Raw genomic sequence first — 14,534 nt, 5'->3', positions numbered from 1 at the left:
TGATTTCCATTCCTTTGGATATATTCCCAGCAGTGGGATAGCTGGGTCATATGGTAGATCTATCTGCAACTGTTTGAGGAACCTCCAAACCATTTTCCATAGGGGTTGCACCATTTTGCATTCCCACCAACAATGTATGAGAGTTCCTTTTTCTCCGCAACCACGCCAGCATTTATCGTTCAAAGTCTTTTGGATTTTAGCCATCCTAACTGGGGTGAGATGGTATCTCAGTGCTGACCACAGCACTTTTTAACACATTTTTTCTTTAAAATTACTTCCATCCCTTTTTGCACCTTATAATTGTTCTATTTATTAAGAAATGATTTTACAGTATTTTACATTTGACGTTTCTTTTTTTTTAAGAGCATATGGCAGATGATATATGTGTATGTGTGTTTTTGTGTATGTTTAATTTAAAAAATCTTGATACATAGAAAAGCATTTCTAGTAGAAAGTGATATTTAAAGATTTTTGTAAACTTTGGCTTTTTATACTCAGTTTCTTTGTGCAAAACTTACTTCTGAGCTTGATAGCTTTGAAGTAGAAATTGGTGAAACTTTAGGGAAGTCTATTTAGGTTTATCTATTCCTTACATAATAGTGCTGATGGAAACTGGAATTTACTAGTAAGAAATAGGAAACATGGTTCACATAATTCTGCCATTTTTTTTTTTCATGTAAACTTAATAGAAAAAAGACAGGTGACTATTACATATATTGGTTTTCTATTGCAGTATAACAAGTTACTCCAGAACGTAGTGAGCTAATGCAACGTGCATTTATTATGAATGGTTTTTGTGGATCAGGAATCAGGAAACAGATTAGCTGAGTCCTCTGCTTCAAGGTCTCTCTCAGAAACCTCACAGTCATCTCTAAAGGCTTAACTGAAGAAGGATTGTCTCCAAGCTCACTCACTTCTTTGTTAAAAAGATTCAGTTCCTTCTAGGCTGTTGGACTGAGAGAGGGCCTTTCCAACATGGCTGCTTGCTTCGTCAAAGCATGCAAGCTGAGAAGGCATAGAGAGGGTGCCAGCAAAGTACAAGTCACTGTCTTTTGTAACCTAGTAATGGAAGTGACATAATTCATTTTTGCTGTATTTTGTGTGAGAAATAAGTCATGATGTCCAGCCCACACTCAAGGGAGGATGTAAATACCAGAGACATACAAAGGCATAAATACCAGGAGGCACAGGGATCATTGAGAGCCATGTCAGAAGATGCCTATCACATAACTCCTTTTTTACCTTAGTTATACAAAATGATGATGGAATATATTGAAAATGAGTTTATAGATAATCTTTGTTCAGTTTTTTTGTGAGTGCAGAGGCCACTGTTAATTTTGTGGGAATTTTTAATATAGGTAAATTCTTTCTAATGTGATATTTAGCAGGAATGCTGCTTTCTGTTTCTTTGCCTAAGTTCTTTCAGTCTCCCAAATAGCATTTGAAGTTTTCCCCCACAACCTCCTTTTACATTTAAGAGTATGCGTTACATACTGGAAAAATGAAATCCTTTTCTTTCTTTTGAGAATACCAGATAGTATAAGCTGTCATACTATTTTACTCTAAGTGTCACATGTAGATGCTATTGCTTGTTTTAGAAAAATTTGGAATGCAGTTCATTTCATGTGTATACGTATTGAGTTGCTCAGCAGTGAGATTAGGAGAGAGGCTTAGAATCTAATCCAGTGATTCTCAAAGTATGGTCACTGGCCAGCAACATAATCATCTCCTGGGAAATTCTTGGGAATGCAAATTTTTCTGGCACCACCCAAAACCTACTGAATCAGAAATTTTAGGGGAAGGGCCCAGCAATCTGTTTCTTAACAAAATCTTTGGGTGGCTCTGATTCACATTCCAGTTTCGATACCACTACTCTGTACAGTCCATTAGAGCTTGAATATTTCTTTTCCAAAAGTTTTTTGCCAGTACTAGAAATCGTACTTTTACTGCTGTTATGTAAGGGTTTCCAGGAAAATAGGCATTTTTTTCCTGTTCATTTTACAGATAAAGAATATAGAAAGGAAACACAATACTTGCCTTGTATGTTTCAAGTCTGTTGCTAGGCTAGGCAGCACAGTTTATATATTGGCCACAAAGGTGGAGGCATTGAAGGAAAGAGGACAGGGATTTTTGAACAAATTTTCTTTTCCCCTTACACTATTTCTCTTTGTTAACAAAAGTGGAATACTAAGTAGTGATTTTTAGATGAGAATGATGTTTGCCGTACACATCACATATTAAACTTTCTTAGTTGCAGTTTGAAAATACATTTGATAATTTTCAAAGAATTGGTTGTGTAGTGTTTCATCAACTTTATAGTCCTGTTTCAGTGAACAGTTACCAATAAAGATTTGCACTGAAATAATATCTTATATGAAACAGAGGTCTCACAAGAAGAGCCTTTTCTAGTTCCCGTGCCAACTTTCCATTGTGTAGATATTGATTGGAAAGACATTTCTACTAATATATAACATGATTTTTCTTTGTTTTCTTAATTCTAGTTGATTTTGTTTCATCTGTCCTATGGTACTACTGTAGTAAGATTAAAATTAAAGACAGACTGTAATTTTAACTATTTTTGTAGCTTACTTTATTTGGCCTTATGCCTTTTATCTTTATGTTTTGTGGAAGTTTCAAAACCTAAACGTTTTGAGGATTAAGGTTTGAAAGGACTGACTAGTAATTTCTACATGAATTCACATGTTAGTAAGCTGTGGTATTAGCTGAAGTGATATATTCTGCTCATGGTAAAGTTTTATGTTTATAGTATCACAGAGTGAGTGGCCAATTTTGGTATAGTTCTTCATCTCTTATACTTAAGAAAATAATCATGTATTTAAATGAAACTAGATCAAATAGTGAAGTTCAGTAGTGTTCTAAAAAAAATCTTTACTTTTCTATAGAAAATTAGGTAATAGTATATATTAACATTTAATGCTTTGCTTTTCTTAGTTTTCCTGTTTAGTTTGGAGTCTGAGACTGCTTAGCTTGTATTGTTTGCTGGACTCTTAGCTTAATAATTTGGGAAATAGCAAGGTAACTTGCAGATCGATGAGAATTGCCATGAACTGTGGGTCAGTTTAGTAGACTTGTGGAAGCCTAATGGCTTTTGAAACATGATGGCTGCTTAACATATCTTTAGTCTTGTTGGTTTTCTAAGTTTAGCATATCTTTTCATTGCATGGGTGGTTAAATCAGGTGCTTTGGTCTCTATTTTAAGGCCATTTGCTGCCTTAAGATCTTTTTTATGTAAACCTCTTTCTTACTCTATTAAAATATGCACATCAGGGGCCTGCCCGGTGGCTCTCTGGGGAGAGTGCGGCGCGCTGGTAGCTCCGAGGCCGCCGGTTCGGATCCTATATAGGGATGGCCGGTGCGCTCACTGGTTGAGCATGGTGTTGACCACACCATGCCGAGGGTTGCGATCCCCTTACCGGTCAATAGCTCCGAGGCCGCCGGTTCGGATCCTATATAGGGATGGCCGGTGCGCTCACTGGTTGAGCGTGGTGTTGACCACACCATGCCGAGGGTTGCGATCCCCTTACCGGTCAAAAAAAAAAAAAAATGCACATCAGAACATTTGAAAATAAATTATTAGCAGATTTTTCTATATTCGAAAGCAATTCTGTTTTCATTTTTTTACATGCATTTAGTTAATGAATTAGATTATTTTTTTCATTTGGACTAATTTTGATGCTGTTTTTAAGATAGGATTTAGTAAACCATTCTGGCTGTGTTGAAGTTATTTATGGTGTGAAACTTTTTATGAAGGAATTGTTTTAAAATTTTTACTACTTTCCTACACAGAACCTTTTTTTTTTCACCTGAAAGTACTTACAATTTGCATGCCACATAAATTGCCTTTTAGGTATCTCTTAAATTTAAAATGCTGAATTTAATTTTAGTACTTAGTAAATACATTTTACATTAGGAATGAAGGGCACATTTAGCCAACATAAATTGAGAATGTTTAGACGTAGTTTCTTAAAGTTTCTTGTGTGTGCAAATAATGAGTGTCATTCAAATTAGTATTTTCTGACACCTGTAGAAGTAAATCATCCACATTTATTTTAGTGTGCCCTGGGGGTGTATACATATGACTTGGTTCTACCCCTTTTTCTGCTTCTCCAAATCAAGGGAAAATTAACTTTTTCCCACTTCTGCCACCAACAGAAAAACAATCTGAATCAACACTTGAATGTCCCACAATATACTGACCTTTACAAAAATGAATATCTGTCATCTTCAGTTACCTTGCACTACCTGCAATATTAAAGAAAGAGCCCACAGATCAATTTCCCTTATTAAAATGTTAAAATAAGGTAATCAGACATTGATTATCAAATTTAGTGATAATTTCATGGACTTTGATGTTTGTGTATGCACAAATGTGCTTTTTAACTGATGTCTAACTTCATCTGTGATTGCGACTAGTGGGGGAAACACGGTTATCAAGTTGTTAGACTGGGTTTTCATCAGGGAAGTCGGATGTTATATTTGTATTGTTGGTCCTCTGCAAGAAAACAGAATGCTTCTCTTGAGTGAATAAGCCAGGGTAATGAGGTGTGAGGGGTTTTATTTCAAAGTTTGTTTTGGTGATGGCATAAAAACATAACAGGTTCTGAAATCCAATTACTATATTAAATTTCATCACTTGTTTTTTAGGTATTCCAATAACTGTACCACCTCCAGGTAAAACTTTTTTCATGTTTTCTCCATCATTGTTAATAAACATGAAATTTCAAGCTTATAGTCACAGGAGGGACAGTGTTGATGTGGTTAGAATACGGAATAGGCTATTGGGATTTCAAGGTCCTATTTTCAGCTCTGCCCTTGCTTCATTCCAGTTTTGATTAAGATATTTAGTTTTCTTACATCCGTCTTACCCATTTTAGTTGAAATAGAGATTCTGAGAAGATTCTCACTGCATCAATTTGTGAAGAAAACAGTATAGGATATAAAATAAAATTTTTATAAAAAAATTTTTTCAGAACAGTGAATTTTTATATGATAAAGTGACTACAAGAGAAGAGAAAGATTTATCTTGACTTTATCATGGTTTCTGATTTTTTCTTTTACCCCGCTGGCATAACTCAATATTGTGAGAAATTATGTTCTGAACCACACAATTACATATATTGACAAGTGGTCAGGTGGTTGTTCGTAGAGTGGTGATTAATTGTTCATTGTTGTAGAGGTATGATCAATAGGAGTTTATGTGTGGCCTAGTATTTTTTTTTTTACATTTTTGTCAGTTAATTTTTTCTGTAGCCTGATGGCAAGCATGTTTACTGAATTCAGTGTGAAAAGCCAAGGAATATGAGGAGAGTGAGAGGCGATAATGCTTGGAAGGGTGGTTCTAAATTCAAAACGATCTTGATAAACAGAATAGTGAAGTTTGGATAGTGTAGGATAGTATACATATTTAGATGTGGGATAGAGTGTCACTGTGTGTCTGAAAAAGACTTAAAAGGAAAAGTTAAAGGAATCATTGGTATGTCTTTTTAGTTTAAAAAGCAACGTGGTTGTGAGGCTGTATAAATAGGACGGTGGACACTAGGACTAATGTGGTAATTGCTAAACTTTGTATCTCTAAGATCTTTAATAGAGGAGTTATATGGATCCTAAAACTGGATACAATGAAGAGCATGATAAACTTGAAACAGTTTGAATCAGGGATAAAAGTTGATTTAAATGGACCTTTGAGGAGAGTTGAGAGAAGTGGGATTTATTTTTACGTAGGATATTAAAAAGGAGGCTTAGTGGAAGTGTTTTCAAATATGTAGAAAGTAATAGAGAATGTGACAGTGGAGTACTTCTTATCCTCATTCAGGACAGCGTATGGAGAGATTTAATCTCTCATTCAGGAGAGATTTAAATTATATAATTTAATTCATTTCCTAATAGTGAGGGTTGTTAAAACTTGGAAGGAATTGGTGTCATAAGTTGTGGAATCTTCAAGCTTCTTGTTGGGATGGTTTATTGACTATCTGAATTTGAAAGTTCAGAGTAGAATAACTGTTAAGGTCCCTTTTAGACATATTATTCTGTGGTATTTTATTTAGGAATTGCGAATTATTGAGAACGCAGACCTCATGATATAAAGGTGCCCATTATTTTCCTTCTAAAACTAATCCAAAAACTATGTTATATGTGCCTTTCTTTGTAAAATAGTTTGTTAGGGTTGTGCTGTTTACAATATATTTTATGGTGGATGTTCTCAGCCTTGAGCATTTATATATTTACCGGTAAGATTTTATTTGTAAATTATACATTTTAAGGAAATTTCTATACATCTTAAACTCTCAAAATATTTTTTGAAAGAGGTAAATGCTATTTTATTTGCTTTTCTTCTAAAATATTTCAAGTATGACATATCTGGTGGCAACACTACTGTTTTATATATGGAAAAGGTAAGGCATTGAGATTAACTTTCTCATACTCACAAAAATGGGCTGTGTGGTGCTGAAAATAAGACCGGGTGTCCTGACTTTCAGTTTGTTCTCTGTGTTTTAGACCAGACAGTTCATTTAAAGTTTTATTGATCCAATAATCTGTTTATAAGTTTAAGCTTCATTTTTTTCCTGTCCATTATAACATAGAAAAGCACGTGTATGTCCCCAGAGAAATTTAGTGAAACGCAGCAACTTTGTTTTTCACTCTTGACATTAAATGTACATGCTGTTAACTTTTTTTTGTCTTATGATTGAATGTTTCAGGTTTTCCTCCTCCACCAGGGGCTCCACCTCCGTCTCTTATACCAACAATAGAAAGGTAAATTGGTGTGGATATTATAAATTTCTGGTAGTCTTTGACAGAAGAATCACATATCTTGTGATATTCTCAAAGATTTAATTTTATAAACATAGTACCTGTCTTTTAGTTCATAAACCTAGATCTATGTTAGTTACTTTTATATAAGATGTTAGACTTATAGTCTGATATCAAAACAGGGCAAAGAAAACAAAAATCATAATTTTTTGAAATAATATCTTGCTTTGATATCTGACACACTGATTAAAGAAACCCCTAGATTGTTCAAAACTTGGTTACTGTCAGTTTTGTGGGAAATACAAACATAGATTACCGGAAATCATGTATAATGCATGTCTCTTTGGGGATTAGGTAAAGACAGCTATTATCGGACCATAGTAAAGAAAGCTGCTTTTATTCCTTGCTACTCTGCTGCATCTTAGCTTCCATGAGGAAGAATTGGATCCATTCTGCATGGCAATAGCCTTATTTTTTATACTCTGTAGTTATGGTTTAGTTAGCTGGAATGCTGTACAAAAGAATATTTTTCCTAATGGGTGACAGTATGGTGTTTAACAACATAAAGTTTGGAATCACACAATGTTGCTAGGTAAGATTTACAACTTCTTTGAGATCCAGTTTCCTTTTTTTACCAGAGGGATTGATAGAGTTGTGAAGATTAAAGTGGTTAGTGAATATAAAGTGCCAACACAATTCTTGGCAGGTGGAAATCACTAGTAAACAGGAGCTATTGTTATTTCCTCTTATGTGACAAACTCTATAAAAATAGTGTATTTGTGAAAAAAATGATTCAAATGATGTAAAAAGACAAAAATTGTGAGAACTTTATATCAATAGCATCAAACTATGCATATGGTTTTCAGAGGAAATAAAACTCAGAAAAGTGTAAATGTGAGAACCTGAGGATTTAGTTTTATTAAGTCTCTGTTAAACATGTATTTGTTTTCTCAGTCATTAGAAGTATTTGTTGATTTATTATTTGTTATAGTGTGGCTAAATTACTCATTTATAACCATTAAAGCAAATTTTTGTAAGACTAAAATTTAAATCTCAAATATTCTGTTAACATCACTGTTTTTCTGTTATTTTACCTGTGAGTCAAGCTGAGTTGATTGGATTATTCATGTTAAATACCCATAGTACTCACAAGTGTGTGTTTGTGTGTGTGTGTGTGTGTGTGTGTATATATATATATTTTAAATTAGGTTTATTATTTTTGAGGTTAAAAAGCCTATGCTTTAGTATTAAAAAACAAAATTACAGAATTAAATTTTATCACTTAATGGTGGTTGAATCAAAGTTATAAAGTTGATTGGATTATTCATGTTAAATACCCATAGTACTCACAAGTGTGTGTTTGTGTGTGTGTATATATATATATATATATATTTTAAATTAGGTTTATTATTTTTGAGGTTAAAAAGCCTATGCTTTAGTATTAAAAAAACAAAATTACAGAATTAAATTTTATCACTTAATGGTGGTTGAATCAAAGTTATAATTTTGCCTTGATGATTTTCCATTTGCACCAAACTATTAAAAGTTCAGAACTTACATAAAAATACATTTTTTTTCTTCAACAGTGGACATTCCTCTGGTTATGATAGTCGTTCTGCACGAGCATTTCCATATGGCAATGGTAAGTTGCCCAGGTTCAATTTGAGTCAGTAAAGTACTTAAATATTTTTAAAGTAATAAAAACATGCTTTCATGGTTTAAAATAACATCTTACAGAGTAATTAAAAAGTATTAACCAAAGGAATAACTGTGTAGAATCTGCCAGGTTACTTAATAGAATAGTTTTTATTTGTTTATCAACTATACTTCCAAAATTTAATAAATGGTGACACAACAGGGATATTTGTACCTTGCCTTTTCCTAAAAGGGTTTAGGATTTATCACCAATTTGTCTCCGTCTCCGTTGTCTATAATATTTCTGTTTTCTTCTACTCATGGCATCCATCTAACCTTGTTTTCTTCTTTTCCTCTCACTGGTTTAACTTCACTTCTAAATCATTTGTAGGTTCTCTTCCATGTTCACTCTTAGGAACTTTATTTATTCCAAGGTCTTCTGGTATCACTTTTTGCTTAGATCTTTTGATTACTCATTCATTTATTTTAAAAATGCTGTACATTATCCAAGTTTTAAGGATACAGTAAGTTAGATATAGTGCTTATTCTCATCTAAGAGGCCAGTGATGAGATGGTCAGGTGAAGATGGGAGCACAGCAGAGGGCCCTCCCACTCTAGAGGGTATATCAGTGGATGACTTCACTCTCAAGCTGTTCAAAGACATGGTGGTGACAGAGGACATAGTAGGCTTTATGAACTGAAAGAAATGGGGTGTAGTTGGAGTGTAGAGTGTGTGGGTGATCATGCAGGGCTTTATAGCCATGATATGGAGTTTGGACCTTATTCCGAGCTGTGAGAAGCCAGTTAGTTTTATGTTGAGTTGTGAAATTGCTATGTTTACATTTTGAAAAAGCTCCACTCTGGCTGCTTACTGTGAGGAAATTGTGGATTTGTAGGGTGGGTAGAAAGATGGGGATGGCAGAGATTCCTTCTTGGATTAGGAGAGCAAGAAGCTGTTGAGTAAGTTGGGGAGTGAAAAATAATTTTCTTTCTACCCTTCATAGTTCTTAGGATGGACCCCTAAGAGAGCTTATATAGCATCTTCAGAAATGAACTGTAACTTTTTAGAGAAGTGTCAAGACAAAGGAAAAGGATTTTGAGTCTCTAGGGTCTCACATGCTGCATAATGACATTTTGGTCAGTGGTAGACCACATGTATGATGGTGGCTGTACCACGTAGTATAGGTGTGTAGTAGGCTATACTATCTAAGTACACTCAGTGATGTTCACATAACTATAAAATCACCTAATGACACATTTCTTCGAATGTATCCATCATTAAGCCACACATGACTGTAGTAGATAAAGAAAGGCTAGTCAAATTTGCCATGTAGTTTCCTCTGGTGCATTCTCCAGGCTGATAAGGACCTAGAGTTGCCTTCAGTGATCAATCTTTGTCCTTCGTGGCGGAGAGTAGAGGAGGAACACTTTTGCTTTGATAAATTTATGTCTTTATATGATTTTAGGTAAATAGGGGAGGACAGAGAGCTTTTCTTATTTCTGCTTCTTTTCAATTGCCTTCAGCTTAAAATAATCCTTATGCCAAAGAGGCATGTTTTGGTGTAGCATATTCTGGTCTCCTAAGGGAGTAATTCAGGAAAAATATTATGATATCCTGTACTCAGTACAATTGAGAATGGAGAAAGTTGAATGGATTCCAAAGGCACTTACATGGTAAAATCTGTAAGTCTTGGTGATAGATCAGAAATGGGTACTAGTCATTGTATTTCTAGGTATCTGTAACATGGTGTTATACTGCTTTTCAAACCCAACTTTTTCTAAGCTGCATTTGTCATTCTTTCACTTCAATAGGTAGTGTTGTGTTGATTTACTTGTTTCAGTGACTGTATACTCCTTCCCCTTTTCCCCCTTTTTTTTGCTAGGCAGCTAGGAAGTCATACCCCTAAGTTGGAATCTTGCTTCTCCCTCTCACTATTTATGTGTCTTTTATGGATCTTCAGCCATTAAATGGAGAGCATAATTCTGTCTCATAAGGTAAAGTTCAGTTGAGAATACAGTGAAGCACCGTAGTACTGCTATTTAGTAAACACTCAAATGTTAGCTGTTATTTTTATGATTACAGGTTGCGTATCCCTTATCTGTAATGCTTGGGACCAAAAGTGTTTTAGATTTTGGATTTTTTTGGATTTAGGAATATTTATTGGTTCACCATCCCTAATCTGAAAATCTGAACTCTGAAATCCTCCAGTGAACATTTCCTGTAGTTATAATGTTAGTGCTCAAAAAGTTTTGGATTTTGGAGCATTTTAGATTTGGGGTTTTTGGATTAGGGATACTCAACCTATATCACCACCATCTCCCAACAAGCTCCAAGTTCCCTCCCTTTTCTGCACTCTGTGGCAGTATAGCATCATCGTGAAAGCATGGCCCTGCAGTTAGACAGTGTGGTTTTGGGTCTAGGGTTCAACTTACCTTAGTAGCTTTGGATAAGTTAACTTAAACTTTTTTTCTTCCTTATTTGTTTCAATACAGATGAATATGAGGAATCGCCCATATCAGAAAGAGTAATTCTTTTTTTTTTGACCAGTAAGGGGATTGTAACCCCTAGCTTGGTGTTGTCTGCACCACGCTCAGCCAGTGAGCGCACCGGCCATCCGTATATAGGATCTGAACCCATGGCCTTGGCACTATCAGTACCAGACTCTCCCGAGTGAGCCACGGGGCCGGCCCAGAAAGTAATTCTTGAGATTACTTACCCCAGTCTCGTTGTGGAAGGTTTTATTTTTTTAAAAAAATACTAATTGAGCATTAACTTTTTCTCAAAGTAATATATGCACATTTTTAAATCAAAAAGCAAGAGTCTACTGCTCACTCTTTATCATCCCCAACTCTTCTCTCAGAGTTATTTTATGTGTGTGTTTTGTTTTATTTTGGTTTTTGGCAGCAGCCCGGTATGGGGATCCAAACCCTTGACCTTGGTGTTATAACATGCACTCTAACCAGCTGAGCTAACTGGCCAGACTGCATTTTTTTTTTTTTTTAAATGAAGGCCTTCTTTAGTAATAACAGTTATAGAGCATGTTGCAAGAATTGAGTAGAGAAAAGTTAGGACCTTTCTTCATCCTAGTCAAAGCCCTAGAATGAAGATGATAAAAATAGCTTCTTTATTGGTGATTCTGTTTTACCTTTGTTTGTTTTACTAATTTTAGAATTTTGTAATTCATTCTCAAACACCACTAGGTAAATTATAGATGGAAATATTAATTTTTCTGATGTGCATATGAAGACTGCTTATTAAGTAAGACCTAGTTAAATAATCTTTGCAGGAATATTAAAGAACTGCAGAGACAGCATTTCTAAGGGTTTGTTTTTAGTTCTTTTGATGGTCTCCACTGGCATTTCTACATACTCTTATCACCTTATTTCTTGATTTTATAACTTTAGGTATCATCTGTTATTTTCCTACTATGCTAGATGTATATTTTGCTCACTTATTATCACTACCCCTCTCCTTTCTCCACCGCTAAATTATATCACTATTTTTCTTCCTCTTATTATTTATATGCTTCCCTTGTTTCATGTACCATCAATCTCTATTGTGTAAAATGAGAATATTAGGGCATCTATCCAAGCCTTTGCCCCATCTTCCCCCTCTACCTCCCATTTTTGATCAGCTGTACTTCTACTAATAAAATTTACATTCTGTCCTGTAACTAAAATTATCTGTGTTGTGGCAGATTTTTTTAAATGTAAAAGCTGCACAATAAACAGTATCTACATTATTATGACCACGTAAATATTATGTACTATAGAGAGAATTATAATACCTAAGCCCCTCAAAGGAGAAAGATCCTATGGCAAATGAATTCAAGTACCATTTTTTTCTTATACTTAATTGTGTAAGATCATACCACATTTTAGTTGGGTTCACACTTGGGCCATGACTTTTTCCACCTCAAGTACACGAAGATATTCTTTTATACTTTTTTTCCCCTAAAAAAAAGTGGTCAAGTTTGGCTTTTCACATTCAAGTCCTTATGCCATCTGGAATTAATTTTTGCTTGTGGTATAAAAATTAAAGATCTAATTGTCCCAGCATCATTTACTAAATAGTGTGTCCTTCCTGAGGGGTCTACAATGTCATCTCCATGATATATGAAATTTCCACGTATGTACGAATCTGTTTGGGGACTTTTTCTAGATTACCCAGTTGGTTAATTTAGTCAAATTAATGCTATGCTAATAATGCCATAATATCTTAATTATGAGTTTTATAGTAAATCTGATATCTGGTACAGCAAAATCTATCTACCTTATTCTGTAGAAGCATTCTTGGACCACTGCTTTTACATAAGCATTTTAGCTTGGCAAGTTCTGTGAAAAACTCTGTTGAGATTTCGATTAATAATTACATTTATATAGTGCGTACTATGCAGCACTGTTCTAAGCAGTTTGTCATTATCACATGAATTAATGTAAACAGCCTTTTATAAAGTTGGTATACTGTTATCTTCATTTTACAGGCAAGGAAATTGGAAACAGCCAGATTAAATAATTGCCCAATATCACACAATAAGTGGTAGAGTCAGGATTTGAACCCATGCATCCTGGCTCTAGAATCCTTGTTTTTATTACACTGTATTAGAATTGTATTAATGCTCTAGCTCAGTCTTTGTGGAATTCATACCTTTACAGCTTTGAGTCTGTGTGTATTATAGTAAACAAGGACTATTTCTCCATTTACAGAGATTTTTTAAAAAAATATGTTTCAGTAAGCTGCTGTAATTATCTGAATACACTTCATGCACATCTTTGGTTAGATTTAGTCTTTAGGTATCTGATGTTTTCGTTGCTGTTGTAAGTGGTATATTTATTTGAACTATGTGTTCTGTTTATGTTTGCTTATGTTTAGAAATAGAATTGGTTGGTTGGTAGTTTTTTTTATATTGATCTTATAGCCATTTACTTTGCTGAACTTGCATTATAATTTATATGTAAATTCTATTCAGGTAGTAATATCACCTGCAGATAATGACTTTTCAGATCCTTATTCCTCCCTTTTGTTTTGTTTTGTTTTGTTACATTGGCAAGGACCTATACATAAAGTTGAACTGAAAGTGGACTTGTTGTCTCGTTTCTTTTTTTCTTTTTAAAGGAAATGCTTCTAGATTTTTAGTTAGGTTTTTGATAGAATCCTACATCAGATTAAGGAAATTCTTTTCCTTTCCTAATTTTCTAAGGGCTTTTAAACTGAATTGATACTGAATTTTATCAAATGCTTTCTGAGTATGTCATAATTGTTTTTCTTCTCAGTGTGGCAAATTACATTTCTACATTTCTCTAAAATCAAGCTCCTGTTGAGTTGCTGAGATAAACCTAACTTGGTTGCTATTTTTTTATTTTTATTTTTTTTTGGTTTTTTAATAAACACTAATTGTTTGCTAATATTTATTGAGGATTTTGACATCTAAGTTTATATGTAAGGTTGGCTTATGATTCCCCTTTATTTGTACTATTCTCACCTGGTTTTGGTATCAAGGTTATACCAGCCACATGGAATAAGTTAGAGAATAATCTCTCTCTCTTTTTTATTCTCTGAAAGTTTGTGTAATATTGGAATGGTCTGTACCTTATAAGTTAAGAGAACTCACTTGTAAAAGCCATGTGGCCTTGTGGGATATTAAATTACTGATTTAATGTCTTTAATAGTTATGAGACTATTCAAGATTTCTTTTTCTTCTTGAGTCATTTTCTTTTATTTCCTAAGGTTTCCTTTTTAAGGAATTAATATATTATTAGCTAAGCTTTTAAGTGCATTGGTGTAAGGTGTGTAATCTTATTGCTTGATCTCTGCAGTGTCTGTAGTTCTAGTTCCTCTTTGGTTCTGATACTGTTTGTTCTCTTTTTTCTTCATCTTGTCAGATGATTGTTGAGTTTTATTTGTCTAGTCTTAAAAACCAACTTTCAGCTCTTTTCTGTTGTATAGCAAAATTCTATCTACTTGATTTCTACTCTTTCTCTCTCTTGTGTTGGATTATTCTGTTCCTTTTCTAAGTTCTTCAATTGGAAAGTTAGCTCATTAATTTTCAGTCTTGTCTTTTCTTTCTTTTCTTTTTTTTTAAATTAATTTAATTTAATTTAATTTAATTTAATTTTTTGGTGGCTGG

The 14,534-nt window shown here is 34.1% G+C and overlaps 1 protein-coding gene across 24 annotated transcripts in view; it reads left to right on the top strand.

The window, feature by feature from the left end:
- The window catches only part of FIP1L1 (factor interacting with PAPOLA and CPSF1), a 69,256-nt gene that overhangs the window by 49,052 nt on the left and 5,670 nt on the right, over positions 1-14,534 (top strand). For 16 of the 24 annotated variants that reach the window (XM_008572897.1, XM_008572901.1, XM_008572904.1 and 13 more), the window contains 3 exons: positions 4,666-4,692; positions 6,720-6,774; positions 8,358-8,413. In XM_008572897.1, the coding sequence (XP_008571119.1) occupies positions 4,666-4,692; positions 6,720-6,774; positions 8,358-8,413 (138 nt within the window). The remainder of the gene's footprint in view (positions 1-4,665; positions 4,693-6,719; positions 6,775-8,357; positions 8,414-14,534) is intronic. The other 8 variants (XM_008572894.1, XM_008572912.1, XM_008572906.1 and 5 more) reach the window with 1 other exon arrangement.

Source organism: Galeopterus variegatus, unplaced genomic scaffold (genome assembly GCF_000696425.1).
Source record: "Galeopterus variegatus unplaced genomic scaffold, G_variegatus-3.0.2 Scaffold846, whole genome shotgun sequence".
Classification (NCBI taxonomy): domain Eukaryota; kingdom Metazoa; phylum Chordata; class Mammalia; order Dermoptera; family Cynocephalidae; genus Galeopterus; species Galeopterus variegatus.
The sequence above is the reverse complement of the archived record's forward strand: the minus strand, read 5'-3'. Positions and strand labels throughout refer to the sequence as shown.